Genomic DNA, 23,028 nt, shown 5'->3' with positions numbered 1-23,028 from the left:
CTCTCAAACAAGTGGTGATGCTCCTCCACCAGACTAAGAATCGAAAATCTTGGAAGCTTCTGGAAAACGAATAGCGGCTCAGGCGGCGAATATTTGGAGAATCTCAAATACACAGGCACTATTAGCCAGATATGATAGGTATCATTACGACAAGTTAGAGCAACTACTACAACACTTGCCTGATGCTTATAAGGAGGGAGCAGAAATGCTGATACAGGAGGGGAAACTGTTATCGAATGCATCCATTAAATGTGCGCTAGATGCAGCAGACACAGCAGCTAGGGCCATCAATACAAGTGTGATGCTCAGAAGGCATGCCTGGCTACGCATCTCCGGTTTCAAGCCAGAGATTCAAACCACATTACTCAATCGGCCTGTTAACCCTGACTTTTTATTTGGTCCTGATGTGGACACAATCCTAGAAAAAATTAAGAAAGACACTGAGACAGCCAAATCCATGGGAGCTCTGCAGACACAACAGTTCAGGGGAGGTTCCTTTCGTCGCTCCGGTAACAGGGGAGCTTCTAGAGGTCAAGCATCACAGCAAGCCCAATACAACAAAGGAGGCACACAGACCACCTATAACAAAAACAATAGGGGTGGATACCGTGGCAACAGCACCAAAGGCAGAGTACGAGGAAATAACGCCAGATCTTCCGCCAACACTAAACAGTGACGTCTTGTCACTGCCCCCAGACCATGTAACACCGGTCGAGGAAGACTTCAGCATTTCCCGCCAGTCTGGGAAGGCATTACCACAGACAGGTGGGTGAGACAAATTATCCAAAACGGCTATTGTCTAGAACTGACCTCCACTCCACCCAACATACCCCCAAGGCACCGTCATATGTCCGCAGAGCACATGCAATTATTGCAGCAAGAGGTCAACTGCATGCTGCAAAAAGGAGCCATAGAACTCGTGCCTTTAGAACAACAGGGTACAGGGGTGTACTCGCTGTACTTCTTAATCCCAAAAAAGGACGGGTCTCTCAGGCCCATACTAGACCTCAGACCCCTGAACCAATACATCTTGTCAGAACATTTTCACATGCTCACTTTGCAGCAAATTCTACCATTGCTCAGTCAGGGAGATTTCCTAGCAACTCTAGACCTGAAGGACGCATATTTCCACATTCCGATTCACCCGGGACACAGGAAATATCTCAGGTTCACCATAAACAACCAGCATTACCAGTTCAAGGTCCTGCCTTTCGGGTCACAACAGCCCCCCGAGTGTTTACCAAGTGCTTGGCGACAGTGCTGCACACCTTCGGAGACAACACATCCATGTCTATCCTTATCTGGACGACTGGCTTATCCAAGCAAAGTCAGCCCAGCAATGTGCCAGTCACATGTCCCGCACAATTCACCTCCTACACAGCCTAGGTTTTTCACTGAATTATTCAAAGTCTCATCTTCAACCCGCACATGTACAACAGTACCTAGGAGCAACAATAGACACTCTGGCAGCAAAAGCAAAGCCAAACTCAGCAAGAATCAAAAGCATGCAATTGCTGATTCAGAGATTCAGACCCCGACACTCACTCCCAGCGCAAGTATTTATGCAGCTGATAGGTATGATGGCCTCCTGCATCTTCATAGTCCCTCACGCGAGACTACACATGCGTCCGCTTCAGGAGTGCTTAGCATGACAGTGGAACCAGGCTCAAGGACAGCTAAAAGACCTAGTGTTGGTGACCAGTCGTGCATACAACTCTCTGCATTGATGGAACACACAAAACCTTTGCAGGGGACGACCGTTCCAGGAGCCTGTACCACAAATAGTGCTGACTACGGACCCATCTCTCCAGGGCTGGGGAGCGCATGTCCTCCATTACACAGTGCAGGGACTATGGACGACGCAGCAAAAGAAGATGCACATCAACCTGCTGGAACTGATGGCAATCTTCATGGCGATGAAGGCGTTCAAATTGCATTTGTGCAACAAGGTCGTGCTGATCCGGACGGACAACATGACTGCCATGTACTACATCCAAAAGCAGGGAGGGACACACTCTCCACAGTTGTCACACCTAGCTCAGAGCATGTGGAAGTGGGCCATTCAAAGAAACATGTTCCTCATGGCAGAACACCTCTCAGGCAAGGACAACCAGATGGCGGATCTGCTCAGCAGGCACAGCCATCGGATGCACGAGTGGGAGATACATCCCTCGGTGCTACAACCATATTTCTAGCAGTGGGGTCATCCAGAGATAGACCTGTTCGCCACAAAGGAAAACGCAAAATGCCAAACCTTCGCCGCCAGGTTCCCACACCCGCAGTCTCAGGGCAATGCGATATGGATGAACTGGTCAGGCAGATTTGCGTACGCTTTTCCTCCGGCACCGCTCATACCGCTAGTGGCGCGCAAACTGCGGCAGCACTCAATGACACTCATCCTAGTTGTTCCAACATGGGCAAGGCAGGCATGGTACACCACGTTCCTCGAACTTTCCGTGGTGCCTCATAAACGACTGCGACTCACACCCAGTCTCCTCACTCAGAGCCATGGAGACATTCAGCACCCAGATCCGCAACAGTTGAGCCTTGCAATATGGCTCCTGAGGTCATAGTTTGGCTACCTGAACCTGCCTGCCCCCTGACTGTATGAATATTATCAAGGAGGCAAGAAGACCTACAACCAGGGCATGCTATGCGGCAAAATGGAAGCGATTTGTCATTTATTGTTCCAATAATGACATAAATCCGCTAGATGCATCAACTCAAAACATTATAAGTTATTTGTTACATCTACACAGATGCAATCTAGCATATAGTTACATCTGGATACATTTAGCTGCAATGGCAGCTTATCTTCAAAACAGGCAGCACCTTTCCCTTTTCAGAGTGCCAGCCATTAAAGCTTTTATGGAGGGACTCAAAAGAGTAATTCCTCCCAGACACCCGCCTTCACCTGTCTGGAATCTAAACATAGTTCTAACCAGACTGATGGGACCACCTTTTGAACCTCTACACTCTTGTGATATACAATTTCTGACCTGGAAAGTGGCCTTTCTAGTAGCGATCACATCGCTAAGGAGAGTTAGTGAGCTTCAAGCCCTAACTATTCAAGAGCCTTCATACAGATTCATGCTAATAGGTTAGTGCTACGTACCAACCCTAAATGTATGCCTAAGGTGGTATCACAGTTCCACATTAACCAAACAATAGCACTGCCAGTATTCTTCCCAAATCCAGATTCAGTGGCAGACCGAGCTCTTGCACACACTAGATGTTAAAAGAGCTCTCCTACATTACATAGACAGGACAGAAGATTTCAGAAAGACTAAGCAACTGTTTGTTGCCTTTACTCCACAGCACAAAGGCAACCCCATTTCCAAATCCGGTATAGCCAAATGGAATGTTAAGTTCATACAGATCTGTTATCAAAAAGCTAAACGCACATTAACAGTTCCCCCAAGAACGCATTCCACACGCAAGTTAGGGGCATCCATGGCTTTCCTAGGTAACATTCCTCTAGAGGATATATGTAGAGCAGCCACATGGTCCACCATACATACATTTACCAAACACTACTGCGTGGATGTACACTCCAAACAGCAAGCTGCTGTAGGACAGGCTGGTCTCAGGACTTTTTTTCAGACTGCTGCAGCTGGCACGGGCAACGACCGCTAAGGAGGAAACTGCTATTTATTCTATGCACAGATATGAATTCAGCAGCCCACATGCCTCGAATGGAATATGCTACTTACAAGTATGCTGCGGTTCTTGGCATGTAGGGCTGCTGACATTCATATCGCCCGCCCTCCTCCCCGGTGCCTGTCGCAGCTGTAGCACTCAGAATTAATCTCAAGCATGGTCATCACTTACTGTATCATACTCCATCTCTGCCACAATGGCGAAAAACAATCTGAGGATGGAGAGGATGCCTATGCGCACTGTAGTCCAGGGGAGGAGCCACCTATCTTGTAATACTTCGAAGACTCTTCCAGGACAACAATGTGCAATCATCCGGACCCAACACTAGGCGGCGATCTATGCACAGATATGAATGTCAGCAGCCCTACATGCCAAGAACAGATGCATACTGGTAAGTAGCATATTCCTTTTATTTTAGAGCCAACGAGGTATCAAAATATACTTTCTCAGAATGAGTTACTTTAGGTAAGTACTTTTCAAAATAGGCAATAGACTTTTGGGTGCAATAGATACAGTTGCAATAGGCAACACAATTTCAAACACAATGTTACATTTAGCTCAATGGGAATTTCTAGTTAAATGCAATTCATTTCTTTATGGATTACTTTTCTAACAGGGCTGGATCCTATATTCAGTCCTGGGACATCTCCTGTAAACAGTAGAGTAAAAACGTTTTGGTTACAGTAGTGATTTTTAAGGAATATTATTGTATTTTAAAAGTTGACACTTCAGAAACGATTTCACATAGAATCACCAATGTTATCCTATAGGAGGAAATTCACTCGGCAGGTAAGTAGTGTTATTGTTACTTTTTCTTACTCAGTGTTGGATCCTGGATCCAGCACTGGTGCATCTCCTATAAACAATTGAAAGAATGTGTTGGTCAAACAGGCGATTTTTAACTAATATTTGTAAGTTTCAAAAATCGCCACTTAAAAACTTTTTCAACAAAAAGCAGGCAATGTTATCCTATGGAAGGAAATTCAAGTTACTGGTAAGTATGGTTAGAATTACTTTTCAGGGTCAATGTTGGGCACCAAGATCCAGCACTGGGATCGCTCCTGATAACAGGTGAGTAAATCTGAATTTTTTGTTCGGCTGATTTTAGATGAATATTTTAAAGTTTCAAAACTCTACACTTGAAAGAATTTCCAAGTGAAACCAGTCAATGTTACCCTATGGAAGGAAAGGGAGTTATCTGCTTTTGGGTAAGTACTCGACTGGCAGAGTTAAGGTTCTGGGCATAGACTCCAGAGTCTCCCAGGTTCAGGTAGGTACAGTTGTTACACCCTCAGCGGCACAGGGGCAGGCGGGTGCAGAGGTAGTTAGGCCCAATGTTAGCCTATGGGCGGCAGGGGGCCTTTGGTTGGTGGCTGCTGACAAGCAGGATACGCGGCTGTGGGAGCTGGGCTCCTGGACACTTGCTCAGGGCAAATGGGGAAGTAGATCAGGGCAAAGGTTGCACTGCCAGGGGCACTCGGGCGGCTGGGTGCAGGGTGCTTTTGAGCCGTCGGGTGCTCAATGTTATTGAATAAGAGACTTGGAAGTTGAACAAAGGCTGCAGGCTCGGGGACGGACATTCTTCAGGAGCGACCACCACTTCGAGAGGTAAGTTGGGATCTTGGAGGATAGGTAGGCACCCAGGAGTTTGGCACAGGGAGGCCGGGTGCAGGGGTGTCTTTTGACGTCGGGAAATCTCACCCTCAGCTGGTCGCGGTTGGAGGGGTCCCTGGTTGTGAGGCTGCAGGCGTCGTCTGGGTTGTCGCGGAGGGTCCTTGGGCACTGGATTTCTGGTCGCAATCGCCGGGGGGACGTCTTCAAGGTCTTTGTTCACGCAGGCCGGGCTCGGCGGGTGCAGTGTGTGCTGGATTCGCGGTTTCTTGCTGGCACCAGGGGTGTTGCTGTTTGAGCAGAACCAGTGCTCATGGAAGTCCCAGTCTTTTAGTTGAGCAAGGCAGGCAGGTCCTCTGCGGTTTTCGAGGTTGCTCTCCGCAGGAGGCGCCGGGGATTTAGCAGGAACAGGTTTAACGATCAACAGGCCGGTAGGGCTGGGGCCAAGTCAGTTGGTGTCGTCCTTGTTGGCAGCTGCACAGCAGGTCGTCCTTTTTCTTGATTTCAAATCGGGATCTGCTGAAGTAAGGTTCAGGGTGCCCCTAAATACTAAATTTAGGGGCGTTACGGGTAGGGACCAGGACCAATGAGTCCCTGTTCTGGGGTGAGTACACCCCCTATCCTGCTCCTCTCCTGTGGGAGGGGGCCGGGAGCCTATCTCTGGGCAGGGCTCCCCATCTTCAAAATGGCGGGAGCCCGGAGTTGTGCTTCACCTCGCCTCTCCCACCTAAGGGGTGGGGTTGGCAGAGGCTGGCACACCCCCTTCCCTTGTTTTTCCCGCCTGTCTTCCTGCCAGAATCGGGGTCAGAACCGGTGGGGGCCAGTTGCTGAGTACAGCAAGTGGCCTGGAGAAGCTCACAAAGGCGCCATGCCTTTGAAGCTCCCCCTGCCCATCCTGGGGGAGGAGACCTAGCACCTCGTCCCGGGATGTGCATTGTTGCAGGCCCAGGAGAGCGAATGGCTCTCTACCCAGGGGTCTAGAAACATGTCTGCTGTGTGGCAGCCTAGGCAGCCTCTCAGGCAGGACACTGGTAGTTGGTTAGGTTTCAGAGGGCATCTCTAAGATGCCCTCTGTAGTGCATTTTACATTAAATCCCACACTGGCATCAGTGTGGATTTAATGTGCTGAAAAGTTTGTGCTGTGGAGTTCGTAATGACAACCTCCCAGCACCATATACTCTTAATGACATCACTGCACTTACAGTGCCCAGGAATGACCCTGGGTACTGTAGGGGCACAGGGCTCATGCACGTATGCCCACACCACTGGCATAGTGCACCCTGCTAGAGGGGTGACTGCTGTATGCAAGGGCAGTGTGTTTGTGAGCATGGCACCCAGGGATGTGTGCCATGTCGACTCTGTTTAGTTCTGTACCAAGACACACAGCCTGCCAAGGCAGTGTATGTGTGTCCGGGTACATGGCCCTTAAGGGTGGCACAATAAGTGCTGCAGCCCTTAGGGGTCTTCTTTGGTCACAGTGCCCTGGGCACCTAGGGTACCATTTACTAGGGGCTTACCTGTGGCCTGAGAGGCCAATTTGGTTTAGGCTTTAGTACAGTTTTTATGGAAGGAACACAGGCCCTGGGTATCTGATTGGCAGGGACCCAGGGCACACCAAGGAAAAGTGCATCAGTTATCAGGCAAAAAGTAGGGGGGTTACTACAACACAAACCCACTTCCCTACATCACCTTGCAGGATAGTTGAATGCAAGGGTGTAGGAAGCTGGCTCTGTATATGCTATACCAACGTGAGGTATAGGGTGCAGAGTCCAGTGGATCCCCAAAGGTAGGCAGAGGTAAAGTTAGATAGAACCTTACTCTATTTGTGGTAGTGTGGTCGAGCAGTAAGGCAGTATCAGAGGACAGTGTTATGCGTTTGTTGTACACACTCCGTCAGCAAATGAATTCACACACTCAAAGACTGAACTTCAGACCAATTGTTTTTTATATAAAATATTCTTTATTTTATTTTCTAGAACCAAGCAAGCCTGGCGCAGGTAAGTAATAAGTACTTTACAGTAGTAATGCAACTGAAATGGTTTGAATGATACTTGTATATGCGCTTTGATTTGATTTACTGTTTGGATGCAGAGCAATACAATAATTAGTAAATGCCGTACATGGACTTGAATAAGCTTTTCAGTAAAACAGCAGGTAAGTAACTTTTGAGATTACTAGGCTTACACAGCGTAGTATACCTAGATACTACTCGGGGACATTTCCTAAAAACAGGTAAGTAAAATCGTTTGTTAGATTATGCAATTTTAAAGAATTTCTTTAGTTTCTCAAACTCCACACTTCGAAACTTTTCACAGAAAAACAGTCAATCTTATCCTATGGAGGAAAATGGTGTTATCGGTTTTGAGGTAAGTATTTTGTAGTGGGAGTTGAGGTTCTAGGTTTAGACTCCTGGGTCCCCCAGAGTAAGGGATGCACACTTGTTACACCCTAAGCTGCACTAGGGCATAGTGCTGAGGTCCAATGTTATCGGGGGGGCCTCCGGTTGGTGGCTGCTGATTAGCAGGCCACTGGTTTGTGGAAGCAAAGCTCCTGGACTTTAGCTCATGGCAAATGGGGAAACAAATTAGCATCAAAGGTGCACCCTCAGCGGCACTAGGGCGGCCGGGTGCAGGGTGCTGTCTCGACGTTGGATGCCCTGTTTCCAATGGAGAACCTCAAGTTTGTAAAACCACTGCAGACCGGGAGAGGAAGGACATCTGGGTGCGACCACCACTTCGAGAGGTCAGTTGGGAAGTTAGATGTTGGTTAGGCACTCTTGGTTTGGGCACACAAGGCCGTGGGGCGTCTGGTTGCAGGGGTGCCTTTTGGGGTCGGCTCGTCTTGCCAGCTTCTGGTCGCAGTTAGTGGGGCCTTCTGGATTTAGACTGCAGGCATCAGCTTGAGGCAGGTCAGGGGTCACCGGATCTCCGGTCCGGATCGCTGGGGGGACCATCTCGTGGTGTTTGCCCACTTGAGCTTGGGCCGTGGACGGCGGGTGAAGAGTGGGGCGGATTCCCGGTTTCTGACTGCTGCCAGAGGTTGCAGTTGAACAAATCGGGAGTTCACAGGCGAAGCAGTCTTTGGAAGTGAAGGCAGGCAGGTCCTCCGGGGTTTTTGAGGTTGCTGGCTGCAGGAGACACCGGGATTTCGCAGGAGCAGGTTCGAGGGGGAGACAGGCCTGTAGGGCTGGAGCCAAATCCGTGGCGCCTTCCTCTTAGCTGCTGCACGGCTGTTCAGTCCTCCTTTTCTACTCGTTTCATGTCTGGATCTGAGGAAGCAAGGTTCAGGGGTGCCCCAACATGCTAGATTTAGGGGTGTAAGGCAGGGACCAATGGGTCCCTTCCCTGGGGTAGGTACACCTCCTATCGTGCCACCCTCCAGTGGGAGGGGGGCATGTGCCTGTCCCTGGTTGGCTGAGTTCCCCCATCTTCAAGATGGCATGGACTGAGAGTTGTGCTTCACCTCACCTCGCCTCCCCGACCTGAGGGGTGGAGTTCGAAAGGTGGGCTCACCTCTCTTCCTCACTTGTTTTTCCCGCCGGTTCTCCTGCCCAAACTGGGAGTCAGAACCAGTGGGGACCAGTTGCTGATAGCAGCAAGTGGCCTGGGGAATCTCACAAAGGTGGTAAGCCATTGAAGCTTCCCCTTCGTGAACCCTGTCCATCCCGGGAGAGGAAGCTTGGCACCTCGTCCCAGAATGTGTATTGTTTCAGAACCCAGAGAGCAGCGGCTCTCAACCCAGGGGTCCAGAAACATGTCTTGTGGTGGCAGCTGAAGGCATTCTCTCAGCCTGGACACTAGTGCTAGGTTAGTTTTCAGGGGGCATCTCTAAGATGCCTTCTGGGTGCATTTTTCATTAAATTCCACACTAGCAACAGTGTGTGGGCTTAATGTGCTGAGAAGTTTGATACCAAACTTCTCAGTTTTCAGTGTAGCCCTGATGGTGCTGTGGAGTTCGTAATGACAAACTCACAGCACCTTATACTCTTAATGGCAGCACTGCACTTACAACGTCTAAGAATGGACTTGAAACCTGTAGGGGTACAGGGCTCATGCACCTGTACCCTCACCACTAGTATAGTGCACCCAGGGGTGACTGATCTATGCCAGGGCAGTGAGTTGTAGGCATGGCACACAGATGTGTGCCATGTTAACTCTTCACTTTGTTCTGCAACAAAACACGCAGCCTGCAAAGTGTGTTTTTCAGGGTACAGGAAACCCGAATCCGAATTTGATCTCTGCACGCGGCCGCCCATGTGCCGCTGGTGGTGCTAGCTTGATCCCTGCCTTGTGTTGACTTGAAACCCCAAAGTCGTGTGCTTATCTACAAAACTGCATTCTTGTTTTCCTTCTGTATAGGTTAACATTGCTGAACAGAAAATATCATAAGTGTCCACTTTGTAAAGTGAAAAGTATTTCTTTTGAAAAATGTACTCACCTTGTAACGTAGATATTGATCTTCAAATAAACCTAGAAAGAAGCTTCTTTTTCTAAAATTGGTATGGATCTCCTTTTTGAGTCGTGACATTAATCACTGTGTGAATAACAAATGTCTTACACTTCTCTGTGTTAGGCCTACCTCTGCTCGACCACAATAACACAAATAGAGTACTTTGGTTTTGCATAGAATCTCTATACACTTCTGGTGGAATCTCTGTACTCTTGCACAATATAACCAATTATTGGTTTATCACCTAAAGAGGCAGCTTCCTAAACAGTCACATAAAGGCAAGGGAGTAAACATGACATATTTAAAGTCAACATTGATGCCTATACTTGACCAAATTTCCCAACAGATGTCCGGTTTTGTAGATTTAAGAAGCAAACACTTAATGACTACCATTGAGATGAAAGATGTATAGTTATATATCCCTATGTATCTAAACTACAGGTAATACTTTTGATTCACTGTAGGTGTGAAACATTACGTGGTCATGGCTCTATCATGCAGAATAAGTTGATGGCCTTGTGCTCACATGACGTCTGGACATTAGTCTATGACGATTTGCCCATTTCTCCTCCACCATTGTTTCACAATACATGTTCAGATTTCCTGTTCAAATTTAACCATTCCAAGGTTAGTTGAGCAGTAGAAAAGTGTGGAAATCTTTGTCACTTATGGTTATACTTGCAAAGCTCAGTAATGAACCACAAACATTTACATGTTCTATTCTGCCTTACATTTGATGCTGTAAGATCACTAGCAATGGTTGGTCAATAAAATGCAAGTGCCATTTTACATTTGTGATATCAAAAAGAATGTAGTTTAAAAGTTTAGTCATTGTTAGCTCCAACCTAGTTAGCCTGTCTTTCCAAACTGGGGTATATGTGTTCTGTTACTGTAGAGTACTAAAAAACACTCGTGCCTTTTTCCAGGTGTTCGCATTGTCTACGCACCCCTATGGTTGCCGAGTAATCCAGCGGATTCTGGAACACTGTCTGCCAGAGCAGACTCTGCCCATCTTAGAAGAACTCCATCAACACACGGAGCAGCTGGTGCAGGTTAGCCAATGGCTTATTGTTCAGATTTTATTACAATGTTAAAAGCACAAATTGTGTAGGAAACCTAATGCATCTGTAAGGTTCCAAGCAGGCTTTTAGGTCTGTTTTGAACCCTGTTGTCTTCAATACTTTAAAATATAAACATGTAGTGGGTTTTGGGTCCATGATTTCTTGGGAACTTCATTTGCTTATTTATTCAATAGCTGTCTTGCTTCATGTGCTGTTCCTTCCCTTCTGCACATCTTTTTTTATCCTCCTTTTCATTGAATCACTTGTTTCCTTCCACTGCGTACGTTCAAGGAACTTGTTGTACTTTATTGGAATATTTGAGTATTCTTGCTCTTTCCCAGGTGCCGATATAGCATCCATCCGACCTACTCACATTCCAACACTCCATTACCAATAACAGTGCTTTGCCAGTGCTTGTATATCATTTATTTTAGTACTGTCAACCCTGCAGACATGTTGGATCAGTAGAGGATGAGAGGGGGTAATCGAGGTATACAGTTAGTAGCTTATGTTGGGTACGTGAATAGACTATAGACTACTGTACGAATTATACGTTTGTATTTTGCCTCTGCTCTGAACTGAGAGTGGTTCTTATGGTGATTTTCAAAACCAATCTTTAAAGAAAATGATGACTTAACTTGGAGGCAAGAGTTCTGTAAACCAAAGGTAAGAAATGTTTAGAAATTATTGTAAACAAACCTTTTGATTGGGAAGGTGTCTGTTCTAACATCATTTCTATGATTGATCCCCCAGGTGTAGTCTTAAGATTCTAAAGCCTGTTCCAAGCATGGATTTCATATAGGGAATGCAGCTGCATCCCCTGGCTTTAGCTTACTTCCCCTGGCACTGATTTTGCACCAATTAGCTTCAAAAATCTGAAAATCAGGGCCAATAAAAACAGTGGGGACTCCCCCTTAAGGGTGTTGGGGCTCCTCTGTCCTTGTTAATAGTAAATAATCTTTTCTTATTCTATTAGTATAATAAAACTAGAGCACCTGAAGCTGTAATAAAACCTTGTTGAAGGCTCAGGTAAGTTTGAATAAAAAAAAGCTTTAAAATATGTTTACAAGTATGCAAGCCTATTTTGAGTAAAATTGAGAATGAGTGAGATTTTGTGTCCGTGAGTCAGAGTAAGAGTCACTGCAAGTAAGATTTGATGCAAGTGACAGTGAGAGAGTAAGTGTGAGGCTGCATGAGTTAGAATGGGTGCCCGTGCATTAGTGTCGCAGAGTGAGAATGCCTTTAGAAGCATGTAACATACGTCTTTCATAGAGCTACAATAATATTTATGACAAATATTGTAAAGGTGACAACAAACTCTGCACCTTCTCTGTTTGGCTACATGGTGAGCTGTCATACATGGTGTGGTTAGAAGGTAGACTATCAGGATGAAACTTAAGATAAAATTCACTGGTCATTAACTATCCTACATGCAAAATTTCATTTGTTATCAGGACATGGCACTTGGCAATTATATCTGAGATTTAATAACATTCAAAGAAACATGTCTTTTTCATAAATGTGGTTAATTGATCTATGATCCGCAACATGTGGTTTTTGTGAGATCCCTGATGGGGAACTAGAGAAGGGCACAGTCGTATTCTCCAAACTGTTTCATAATTTGTCCTTCTTTCGTTTTAATTAGGATCAATATGGGAACTATGTGATCCAGCATGTACTAGAGCATGGGCGTCCTGAGGACAAAAGCAAGATTGTAGCAGAAATCCGAGGCAACGTGCTCGTATTAAGCCAACACAAGTTTGCCAGGTATGAAAGAAAGGAAGAAGCAAATTCCACAAGATTCTGTAATTATTTGAAAATGCAATATATTGTGAAATTTCCTTTCGAATTCCATTGTGCGTTATTCACTGACATTTCTTGTTTTTTGGAATGGATGTTTGCTAAAAATAATTTTGCATTTTCCGTGTTAAGTGGTTTAAAAAAGTTCTTCACAGTCCGCAGAGATTCAGCTTGCTCATCTAATTTAGACACAAAATTGTCACCTGAAATCTGCTGATTCTTTGAGATGGCTGTAGTTACGTTGAGTAGGCTTCGTTTTGTGATTGACAGATGCTTAGATAAGTTCAGAAATACAAACAATATGTCGTACTATGATTGATAATTACCTCTTGGCAACAATTTTATGAAACCTAGTTACATCAAGTTAACTTTCTAATTCATCCTTAAATTACATGAGACTGATATTAGTGCAAAAATGTAAAAAGAAAACACGAATAGACGAGGATGAGGTCACCTCGGACTGAGGGTTGATACTACGTGCATGTATGATGTTGAGCCTACTCTAAATGATTTTCTACTGCCTTGTAACTGATATATTAGCTGAGCTTGCCTGTAAATGCACTATGTACGTTTTCAAATGCTGAAACTGTATGCTTTCTCGCCTTCTATGTTTAATTCAAATAAAAAACTTTAAAAAATAAAAACTTAAAAAATGAGTTCGAGGCATGTGGGCTGCTGAATTCATATCTTAGCATAGATCGCCGCCTAGTGTTGGGTCCGGATGTTTGCACTTTGTTGTCCTGGAAGAGTCTTCGAAGTATCACGAGATAGGTGACTCCTCCCCTGGACTATAGTGCGCATGGGCATCTTCTCCATCCTCAGATTGTTTTTTTTCCGCCATTTGGTTCGGATGCTATTCCTCAACTCAAACTTCGGAACCAAAACTTTTCAACTTTCTAAGGCCAAAGGCCTTCTACCTCGACGGTATTGTTCTCGTTCGGTACCCCTTGACTCGTAAAGACTTCATCTCGATCCGGTCGTCGACGCGGGCCGTTGGGCCTTTTCGACGCCACGTGGGCCTGCTGCCGATGGAAAGGACCCCGTTTAAAATGTGCCCACAATGTCACTCCAAATTCCCACATACTGATAAACATACAGTATGCAACAAGTGCCTATCTCCCGAGCACAACGAGGAAAACTGTCCAGCTTGTGCTCAGTTCCGGTCGAAGAAAACTATCCGGAACCGAAGGGCCGCTAGACAAGAGATGCAGCTGCAGGTACCGGAACCGGAGAACATTTTCGAAGACGAACATGACCTCCCAGAAGCGACTGACTCCGACCTAGAAATTGTCACTGTAGAAGACCAGTCTGACTCCAATGACCAGATCACAGCGGGGCAAACCGTGAGTATTAAGCCCCCAACCCCGCTTCCATCTCAGGACGAGCCTTCGGTCGAAGCATCGGCTAAAGGCCTTAGCCGAGATCGACAAACTCCTTAAGAGACCCCGCCTTCCGGCTCGGCTCCGAAGACCAAACCCAAGCCTTGTGATACCCCGGGAATGAGCTACACTCTTCCCAAAAAGGCCGCCGAACCGAAAAAGGTTGCCGAGCCGAAGAAAATCGTCGATACAAAAAAGGGCGTCGAAACAAAAAGGGTCGTCGATCCCAAAAGAATAGTCGACCCGACAAAGGCAGTCGAGCCGAAAAAGTGTCGACCTCCAAAAAACAGGTCACACTAAAAATCCTGTCGACCCGAAGAAGGCAGTTGAGTCTACGAAAAAAACGGTCGATCCGAAAAAGGTCATCGAATCGAAAACACCAATCGATCCAAAAAAGGTTATTGAACCGAAGAAACAGGTCGATCCGAAAAAGGTGGTCGAGCCAAAGAAGGTCACCAAACCAAAAAAGGCAGTAAAGCCAACAAAAGAATTCGAACAAAAGGGAATCGCTGACCCGAAATAAGTCGCCGACCCAAAAACAGCAGTCGGGCCGAAAAAAGCTCCACAGCTGAAGGCCCTTGAGCCAAAGACTCGCCACAAACCAGTGACAAAGTCAAAATCATCGGCGCCGAAACCACGGACAGTTGAGGAAGAACTCTTCCATCCTGATCCAGTGAGCGAGGAACAAGCTAAACTGTATATAGACCCTGAAACAGCACGAGTAACAGTTTACCACAATAAGAAGAGACCATTGGACACTGACACTTCTTCCCCTGGCCCTCCAAAGAAAAAAGACTTTGGAACATCACCTACAAGGCCTTTCACTCCTCCTCCTTTCTATCCTAACATGCCTTTTGTGCCTTACTCTCCTACATCAGGTTATGATGAGACAGAAAACGTAGAAGAAGATCCTCAAGATAATTTTGTAGAACCTGAGGATCAAGATATACAGGATAAAACATGGGATGACCAGAATGATCCTTATGATGCATACGATCCACAACCCATCCCTGACACCACTACGTATCCTACAAAGCTGTCGCCTACTGACGACACCATTGTCTTTAACCAACTGGTGGATAGGGCAGCTAAATATCATAATGTAGACATGCACAATGACCCAATCGAAGAGGACTTCCTATTTGATACTTTTCCAACATCAGAAAAGAATGTACGTACACTTCCTATGTTAAAAGGGGTACTAAAACACGCGCCAGAAATATTCAAAGACCCAGCCAGAGCTCGTGTCCTCAATCCCAAAATTGAGAAGTATAAAGCAGCCCCTACAGACCCTTCTTATATTAAGTCACAGTTGCCTTTAGACTCACTAGTTGTATCAAACCTTCTAATGCGAGCTAATTCACAGACTACAGGAGATGCTCCCCCTCCTGACAAGAAGTCAAAGATATTAGAAGCCTCAGGTAAAAGAGTGGCATCCCAAGCAGCAAACACTTGGAGAATTGCAAACACACAAGCTCTATTAGCACGCTACGATAGAGAACATTATGACCAACTGGAGGGTTTACTACAACACCTGCCAGAACCTTTTAAAGCTAAAGTGAACGGCCTCTTACAAGAAGGCAAGTTTATCACAAACACTTCCATTAAATGTGCACTTGACGCAGCTGACACAGCAGCCAGGTCCATTAACACTAGCGTCTTACTACGCCGGCATGCGTGGCTACGCATTTCCGGATTTAAGAATGAAGTGCAGTCAACCATCCTTAACCAGCCAGTTAACCAAGATTTCTTGTTTGGCCCTGCAGTAGACACCATCTTAGAAAAGATGAAAAAAGATACAGATACTGCTAAGTCTATGGGCACACTTCAGTTTCAACAATCTAGGAGTTCCTTTCGCCTCTCCTCCTTTCGAGGCTCAGGTAGAGGCAACACATCCCAAACTTCCTCTACATTCAAAAGTAATACTCAGAGCACCTTTAATAAGGGCTCCAATAGAGGAGGTTATAGAGGCCACTATAACAAAGGCAGAGGACGTGGCAACAACAACACCAGAGCCTCCACCGCCACCAAACAGTAACTTGTTCACACTCCCTCCAGACCACTTAACACCAGTCGGAGGCAGAATAACACAATTCCTACCAGTCTGGAACGCAATTACCACAGACAGGTGGGTGAGACAAATTATCCAGTATGGTTATTGCCTGGGCCTCACTTCTACTCCACCCAACATACCACCAAACACCGTCCAAAGAACACATTACGCTGTTACAAGAGGTCACATCCATGCTGGAAAAGGGAGCCATAGAGCCAGTCCCTTTTCAACATCAGGGAACAGGAATATACTCCCTATACTTCCTTATTCCCAAAAAAGACGGGTCCCTCAGACCAATATTGGACCTCAGACCTCTGAACCAATACATACTCTCAGAGCATTTCCATATGATAACTCTACAACAAGTACCCCCGTTACTCCAGCAAGGCGACTTCATCGCTACATTAGACCTCAAAGAGGCATATTTTCACATACCTATACATCCAGCTCACAGGAAATACCTCCGGTTCACAATAGAAGGTCACCACTATCAATTCAAAGTTCTCCCCTTCGGGGTTATTACAGCACCAAGGGTTTTTACAAAATGCCTAGTAGTAGTAGCAGCACACCTAAGAAGGCAACACATCCATGTGTTCCCCTACCTGGGCGATTGGCTCATAAAAGCCAACTCATACACACAGTGTGCAAACCATACATCTCAGACAATCCAGCTATTGCACAGTCTGAGATTTTCCATAAATTACCCAAAATCACATCTGCAGCTCTCCCACATACAACAACATCTGGGAGCAACAATAGATACCTCAGTGGCAAAGGCATATCCAAATCCAGCCAGGATAGCCAACATGCAGTCTCTAATTCAAAGATTTCAGCCACAACACTCCTTGCCCGCTGGAGTGTTCATGCAGCTTATAGGCATGATGGCCTCCTGCATATTCATTGTCCCTCATACCCGACTTCAAATGCGTCCATTGCAGGAATGCCTAGCACGGCAGTGGAGCCAGGCTGAAGGACAACTAAAAGACCTAGTGTTGGTAGGCAGTCGCACTTACAACTCTCTGCAGTGGTGGAACCCACAAAACCTTTCCAAGGGGCAACTGTTCCAAGAGCCAGTTCCACAAGTAGTATTAACAGCGGACGCATCACTGACAGGTTGGGGAGTCCACCTACTTCAATACACAGTCCAAGGGCTCTGGACAGTCGAGCAAAAGACACTGCATATAAACCACTTATAGTTGCTAGCAGTATTTCTAGCAATGCAAGCCTTCAGGAAATACTTGTACAACAAACAAGGCTGTGTTAATCCGGACAGACAACATGACAGCCATGTTCTACATCCAGAAACAGGGAGGGACACACTCTCCGCAGCTGTCTCACCAAGCACAGAGCACATGGAGGTGGGCAATTCCAAAAAACATCTTTCTCATGGCAGAGCACCTCCCAGGAATAGACAATCAGATCGCAGATCTACTAAGCAGACACAGCCAACAGATACACGAATGGGAGATTCACCCTCAAGTTCTACAACCATTCTTCCAAAAGTGGGGACATCCAGAAATAGATCTTTGCCACAAAAGAAAACTCAAAATGCCAGTCCATTGCCGTCCGGTTCCCTCACCCGTTGTCACAAGGTAATGCGATATGGATGAACTGGTCAGGCAGATTTGTGTACGCTTTTCCGCCAACACCACTGATTCCATTAGTAGCACGCAAACTAAAGCAACAGTCACAATGATCCTGGTTGCTCCCACATGGGCAAGACAGCCATGGTACACGACACTCTTAGAACTCTCAGTAATTCCCCACCAAAGACTGCTACTATCGCCACAGCTACTAACTCAGAACCATGGAGAAATCAGCCACCCAGATCCCAGTCAGATGAACCTAGCGACCTGGCTCCTGAAGTCTTAGAGTTCGGATATCTTAACTTCCCTCCCGACTGTATGAACATTATCAAGGAAGCAAGACGCCCAACTACTAGAGCATGCTACGCAGCTAAATGGAAAAGATTTGTAATTTACTGCAATAACCAAATCAATCCATTGGATGCCTCCATTCAAAACATAATCTGTTAGTTGTTACATCTGCAAAGATGCAATCTAGCATACTCTTCCATAAGGTTACACCTTGCTGCTATAGCAGCATATCTCCAGAACAGACAACACGTGTCCCTGTTCAGAATACCACCTATTAAAGCTATGGAAGGACTTAAAAGAATTCTCCCTCCAAAACATCCACCTGCGCCAGACTGGAACTTAAACGTAGTACTTACCAGACTTATGGGGCCACCTTTCGAACCATTCCATTCTTGTGAAGTACAATTCTTAACATGGAAGGTGGCATTTTTAATAGCTATTACCTCCCTCAGGCGAGTGAGTGTGCTACAAGCACTAACCATTCAAGAACCTTTCATGCAGATACACCACAATAAGGTTGTGCTCCGTACTAACCCCAAGTTTATGCCGAAAGTTATATCCACTTTCCATATCAATCAGTCAATAGAATTGCCAGGTTCGAGGCATGTGGGCTGCTGAATTTATATCTGTGCATAGATCGCCGCCTAGTGTTGGGTCCGGATGATTGCACATTGTTGTCCTGGAAGAGTCTTCGAAGTATCACGAGAGTACAGTGCGCATGGGCATCGACTCCATCCCCAGATTGTTTTTTTCCGCCATTGGGTTCGGATGCGTTTCTTTTCCCTCTGTCGGAATCGATAGTTGTTTTAACGTCTTTTACTTGAGACCAAAAGGTCTTTAGGACTTGTGTCGGTATTGTCTATCGTTCGGGTTCGTTTGTTTCATCGACTCCGAGCCAACTCCACCCTTCCGCGTGCTTTCAGCGCGGACGGGCCTACACGACGCCCCAAACTACTTCATCATGGAACGAAGTCCATTTAAGAGGTGCCCGGTGTGTGCCTCGAAATACCCACATATCGATGTGCACCCGGTGTGCAATAAGTGCTTGTCGGTGGACCACGACGAGGCCAAGTGTATGGCCTGCTCCAAGTTCCGGTCGAAGAAGACGCTTAAGCTCCGCCGAGCTGCAAGACTGCAGGCCCAGCGATCGGCACCCCCTCCGACGGACATCTTCGACACGGAGGATGTCGGCGACGACACTATCCAAGATATCACGGAATCTAACCCGGCGTCGGTCGAGGAAGACTACGACGCGGAAGGCGAGGATTTCGATGAAGTCGTCGAGGAGGTAGGGGACGACGACGGGGCCATTGCCACCGTAGAGGATAGCTCGGAGGAGGAGCTTCCTCACACTGACTCCGGGGCCAGCCAACATTATAAGGCCCAGGCTGAGGGATCGCCTTCGGGCCTTACCCAAAGTCTTGATTCCCGTCCCACGGCTCCGCCTTCCGGCCCGGCCACGGACATTGATACGGCGCCACTCCCGGTACAGAAACCGAAAGTGAAACCATCGGTCTCGACGCCAGACGTCTCGAAACCAAAAGCGCAAGTCGCACTGGTCGGATCGAAGACTTCGGAGACCTCGGCGCCGAAGAAATCAAAAATGGCCGTCGAGCTCAAGGGACACGCCAAAATGGCAGACCCGAAGACTACAGTGTCGAAGCCAAAGGTGAAAACGGGCGACGCGGCGGCGTCGGCGCCGAAGTTGGTCGACGCACTTAAGAGTCGCATCGATGCCAAGAAGGTCGACGACCATAAAAAGACCACGAAGAAGCGGCAGGACGACCCCAAGTCTATCGCTGACCCGCTTCCACTCGACAAGGCCAAGGGGGCTGCTGCGTCGGCTCCGAAGACTGCGGCCTTGGTCGCCGGGCCAAAATCTGCTTCTGAAGACTCTCTCGAGTCGGTCCGTCCCTCCGCCTCGCTCACTAGAAAGGTCAACGAGTCCCTTCAGCGTATTAGGGAGGGGACCGCGGCAGTCGAGCCGCAGGACACTGTGCACAAGCCTCTCCAGAAACCGGCGAAGGGGCCAACGCCGATTCTCTTCACGTTACCGCCAAAAACGGCGCCGAAGGCTTTCGCAGCAAAGCCTGGGGCCGGGGGGCCCTTGAAGTTATCCTCGACGCCGAAGGCATCGTTGGTGGTTCCGAGCCCGCGCCACCAACCACTGGCAGAAGAAGAGCGTCGAGAAGTAATCATCGACGCCAACACAGGCAAGCTCTCTCTCCTTAAACGGAAGATCACCCCTGAACCAGCTTTGGAGCATTTCCAAATCCCACTTAAAAGAAAGATAAACCCTGCTGGTGCCTCTGCCCCTTCAGAGCCAGCATCACCTCAAGGCCATGAACTTTCACCCACTCATTCTAATGTTGAGGAGGGTGATGGTGACAACGAGGATGAGTATGCCTACCCAGTCTACTCCGACCCAGAGGATGTGACTGAGCCTTGGTCTGCTGGTGGCGACCCTGGGGACTCGCATTCAGCCTCAGCTCTTTTCAGCAAAAACTTCTCCAACTGAGGACTCTGCAGCTTTCAATGCTCTTATTGAAAGGGCGGCAGCCAACCATGACGTCGATCTCCATGCTGACCCAGTAGACGTTGATTTTCTTTTTGACACCTTTTCAGTCGCTGAGAAAACTGTAAAGACTTTGCTAATGCTAAAAGGGGTGTTGAAACATGCGCCGGAGGTCTTCAAGGAGCCCACCCGAGCAAGAGTCGTCAATCCACGTATTGACAAAAAGTACAAGGCAGCGCCCACTGATCCAACATACATCAAAGGACAGTTGCCTCTGGATTCCTTGGTTGTCTCCAATGCTCGCAAAAGAGCCAACTCACAGACTACGGGTGATGCTCCTCCCCCAGACAAGCAATCTAAAGTATTTGAGGCTTCGGGGAAGCGTGTTGCTGCGCAGGCTGCAAACATATGGCGCATATCCAACACACAGGCGCTGCTTGCGCGTTACGACAGGGCACACTACAACACTCTAGAGACCCTGCTACAACACCTGCCAGAGCAGTATAAGGAAGCAGCTGAGATGCTGATACAGGAGGGGAAGCTTATCACCAATGCTTCAATTAAGTGCGCTCTGGATGTGGCTGACACCGCCTCAAGAGCGATAAACACTAGCGTTCTACTGCGTAGGCACGCATGGCTCAGAATATCCGGTTTCAAACCAGACATTCAGACTACCATCCTCAACCAAACTGTCAACCCAGACCACCTGTTTGGCCTGGAAGTCGATACCACCCTCGAAAAGATGAAGAAGGACACCGACACTGCTAAGTCTATGGGTGCCTTGCAGTCACAGCAGTTTCGGGGTGGTTCCTTTCGCCGCTCCAATAATAGAGGCACCTCGAGGGGTCAAGCGTCACAGTCAACGCAGTTCTATAAGAGTAACACCCAACCCTCCTATACCAACAAGGGTAGGGGTGGATACCGTGGCAACAACGTCAAGGGCAGAGGACGTGGTAATAACAGCTCCAGGTCCTCCATCGCCAACAAACAGTGACGCCTTGTCACTGCCCCCCGACCACGCAACACCGGTCGGGGGGAGACTCCAGCAGTTCCTGCCCGTGTGGAAGTCCATCACCACGGACAGGTGGATCAGATCTCTTATCCAATATGGTTATTGTCTGGAGCTCACATCCACTCCACCCAACATACCCCCAAAAAGCTGTCCTATGTCCGGCGAGCACTTGCACTTGTTGCAGCAAGAAGTCAACGTCATGCTGCAAAAAGGAGCAATAGAGCTCGTGCCCCTGCAAGAACAAGGTACAGGAGTTTACTCCCTGTACTTTCTGATTCCAAAGAAGGAAGTATCCCTCAGGCCCATCCTAGACCTCAGACCTCTGAACTTTTACATTCTGTCGGAACATTTCCATATGCTCACGCTGCAGCAGGTTCTCCCACTGCTTCGGCAAGGGGACTTCCTGGCAACTCTGGACCTCAAGGATGCGTACTTTCACATTCCACTGCATCCTTCACACAAAGTACCTCAGGTTCACCATTCAAAACCAGCACTACCAGTTCAAGGTTTTGCCTTTTGGGGTCACCACAGCGCCGAGGGTCTTCACAAAGTGCCTAGCGACAGTGGCGGCGCATCTGAGACGTCAAAACATCCACGTCTACCCCTATCTGGACGACTGGCTCATTCAAGCGAAGTCGGCCCAGCAGTGCGCCGACCACGTGTCCCACACCATTCACCTTCTGCACGATCTGGGTTTCTCACGGAATTATCCAAAATCACATCTCCAGCCCGCCCACATACGGCAGTATCTGGGTGCGACTATAAACACTCTGGCGGCCACTGCGCAGCCGAATTCAGTGAGAATCAACAGCATTCAGTCGCTGATCCAAAGATTCAGACCTCAACACTCGCTTCCAGCCAGAGTGTTCATGCAGTTGATAGGCATGATGGCCTCCTGCATCTCCATAGTCCCGCACGCGAGACTACATATGCGTCTGCTTCAGGAGTGCTCAGCACGTCAGTGGACTCAGGCTCACGGGCAGTTAAAAGACCTAGTAAAAACCACCGCAATGGAGCGCACACCGCTAGCCCCTCCTCCGGATCGCCCCTCGGGATTCTGGTACTTGTAGTTCAGTAGTGGATCACCCAGGTGGGTGCAAGTCGGTACTTGTTGGACTGATGAATCTCTAGACCCGATACATGTCCCGGGTTTTTGGGTATCGCCCGAGACATGGCTCGGGTTTCGGGATAACTTCCCTCATCAGTAGAGAAATGGTTTAGGGGTGGAGGAGAAGGCCGCCAAACAACAGTCAATGGCCTCAATGCCCGAACCGGCACGCAGGGCAGCATCCAGGAGCCCGTCGGCTCAAAGCTCAAGGGAGCCAATTAGTAAAAACCACCGCAATGGAGCGCACACCGCTAGCCCCTCCTCCGGAGGGTGGGTGCAAGTCGGTACTTGTTGGACTGATGAACCATTTTCTCTACTGATGAGGGAAGTTATCCCGAAACCCGAGCCATGTCTCGGGCGATACCCAAAAACCCGGGACATGTATCGGGTCTAGAGATTCATCAGTCCAACAAGTACCGACTTGCACCCACCTGGGTGATCCACTACTGAACTACAAGTACCAGAATCCCGAGGGGCGATCCGGAGGAGGGGCTAGCGGTGTG

General features: G+C 47.7%; 1 protein-coding gene and 1 pseudogene across 23 annotated transcripts in view; both read left to right on the top strand.

Moving 5' to 3' along the window:
* Positions 1-23,028, top strand: part of PUM1 (pumilio RNA binding family member 1) — a 1,043,345-nt gene that overhangs the window by 880,575 nt on the left and 139,742 nt on the right. For all 23 annotated transcript variants that reach the window (XM_086956835.1, XM_086956828.1, XM_086956827.1 and 20 more), the window contains 2 exons: positions 10,647-10,772; positions 12,427-12,548. In XM_086956835.1, coding sequence (XP_086812961.1) covers positions 10,647-10,772; positions 12,427-12,548 — 248 coding nt within the window. The remainder of the gene's footprint in view (positions 1-10,646; positions 10,773-12,426; positions 12,549-23,028) is intronic.
* On the top strand, positions 13,787-20,408 carry LOC147731717 (uncharacterized; annotated as a pseudogene).

This window comes from Lissotriton vulgaris, chromosome 2_1 (genome assembly GCF_964263255.1).
Source record: "Lissotriton vulgaris chromosome 2_1, aLisVul1.2, whole genome shotgun sequence".
In the NCBI taxonomy this organism is placed as follows: domain Eukaryota; kingdom Metazoa; phylum Chordata; class Amphibia; order Caudata; family Salamandridae; genus Lissotriton; species Lissotriton vulgaris.
Note: the sequence above shows the minus strand (reverse complement) of the source record. Positions and strands in the feature narration are given on the sequence as shown.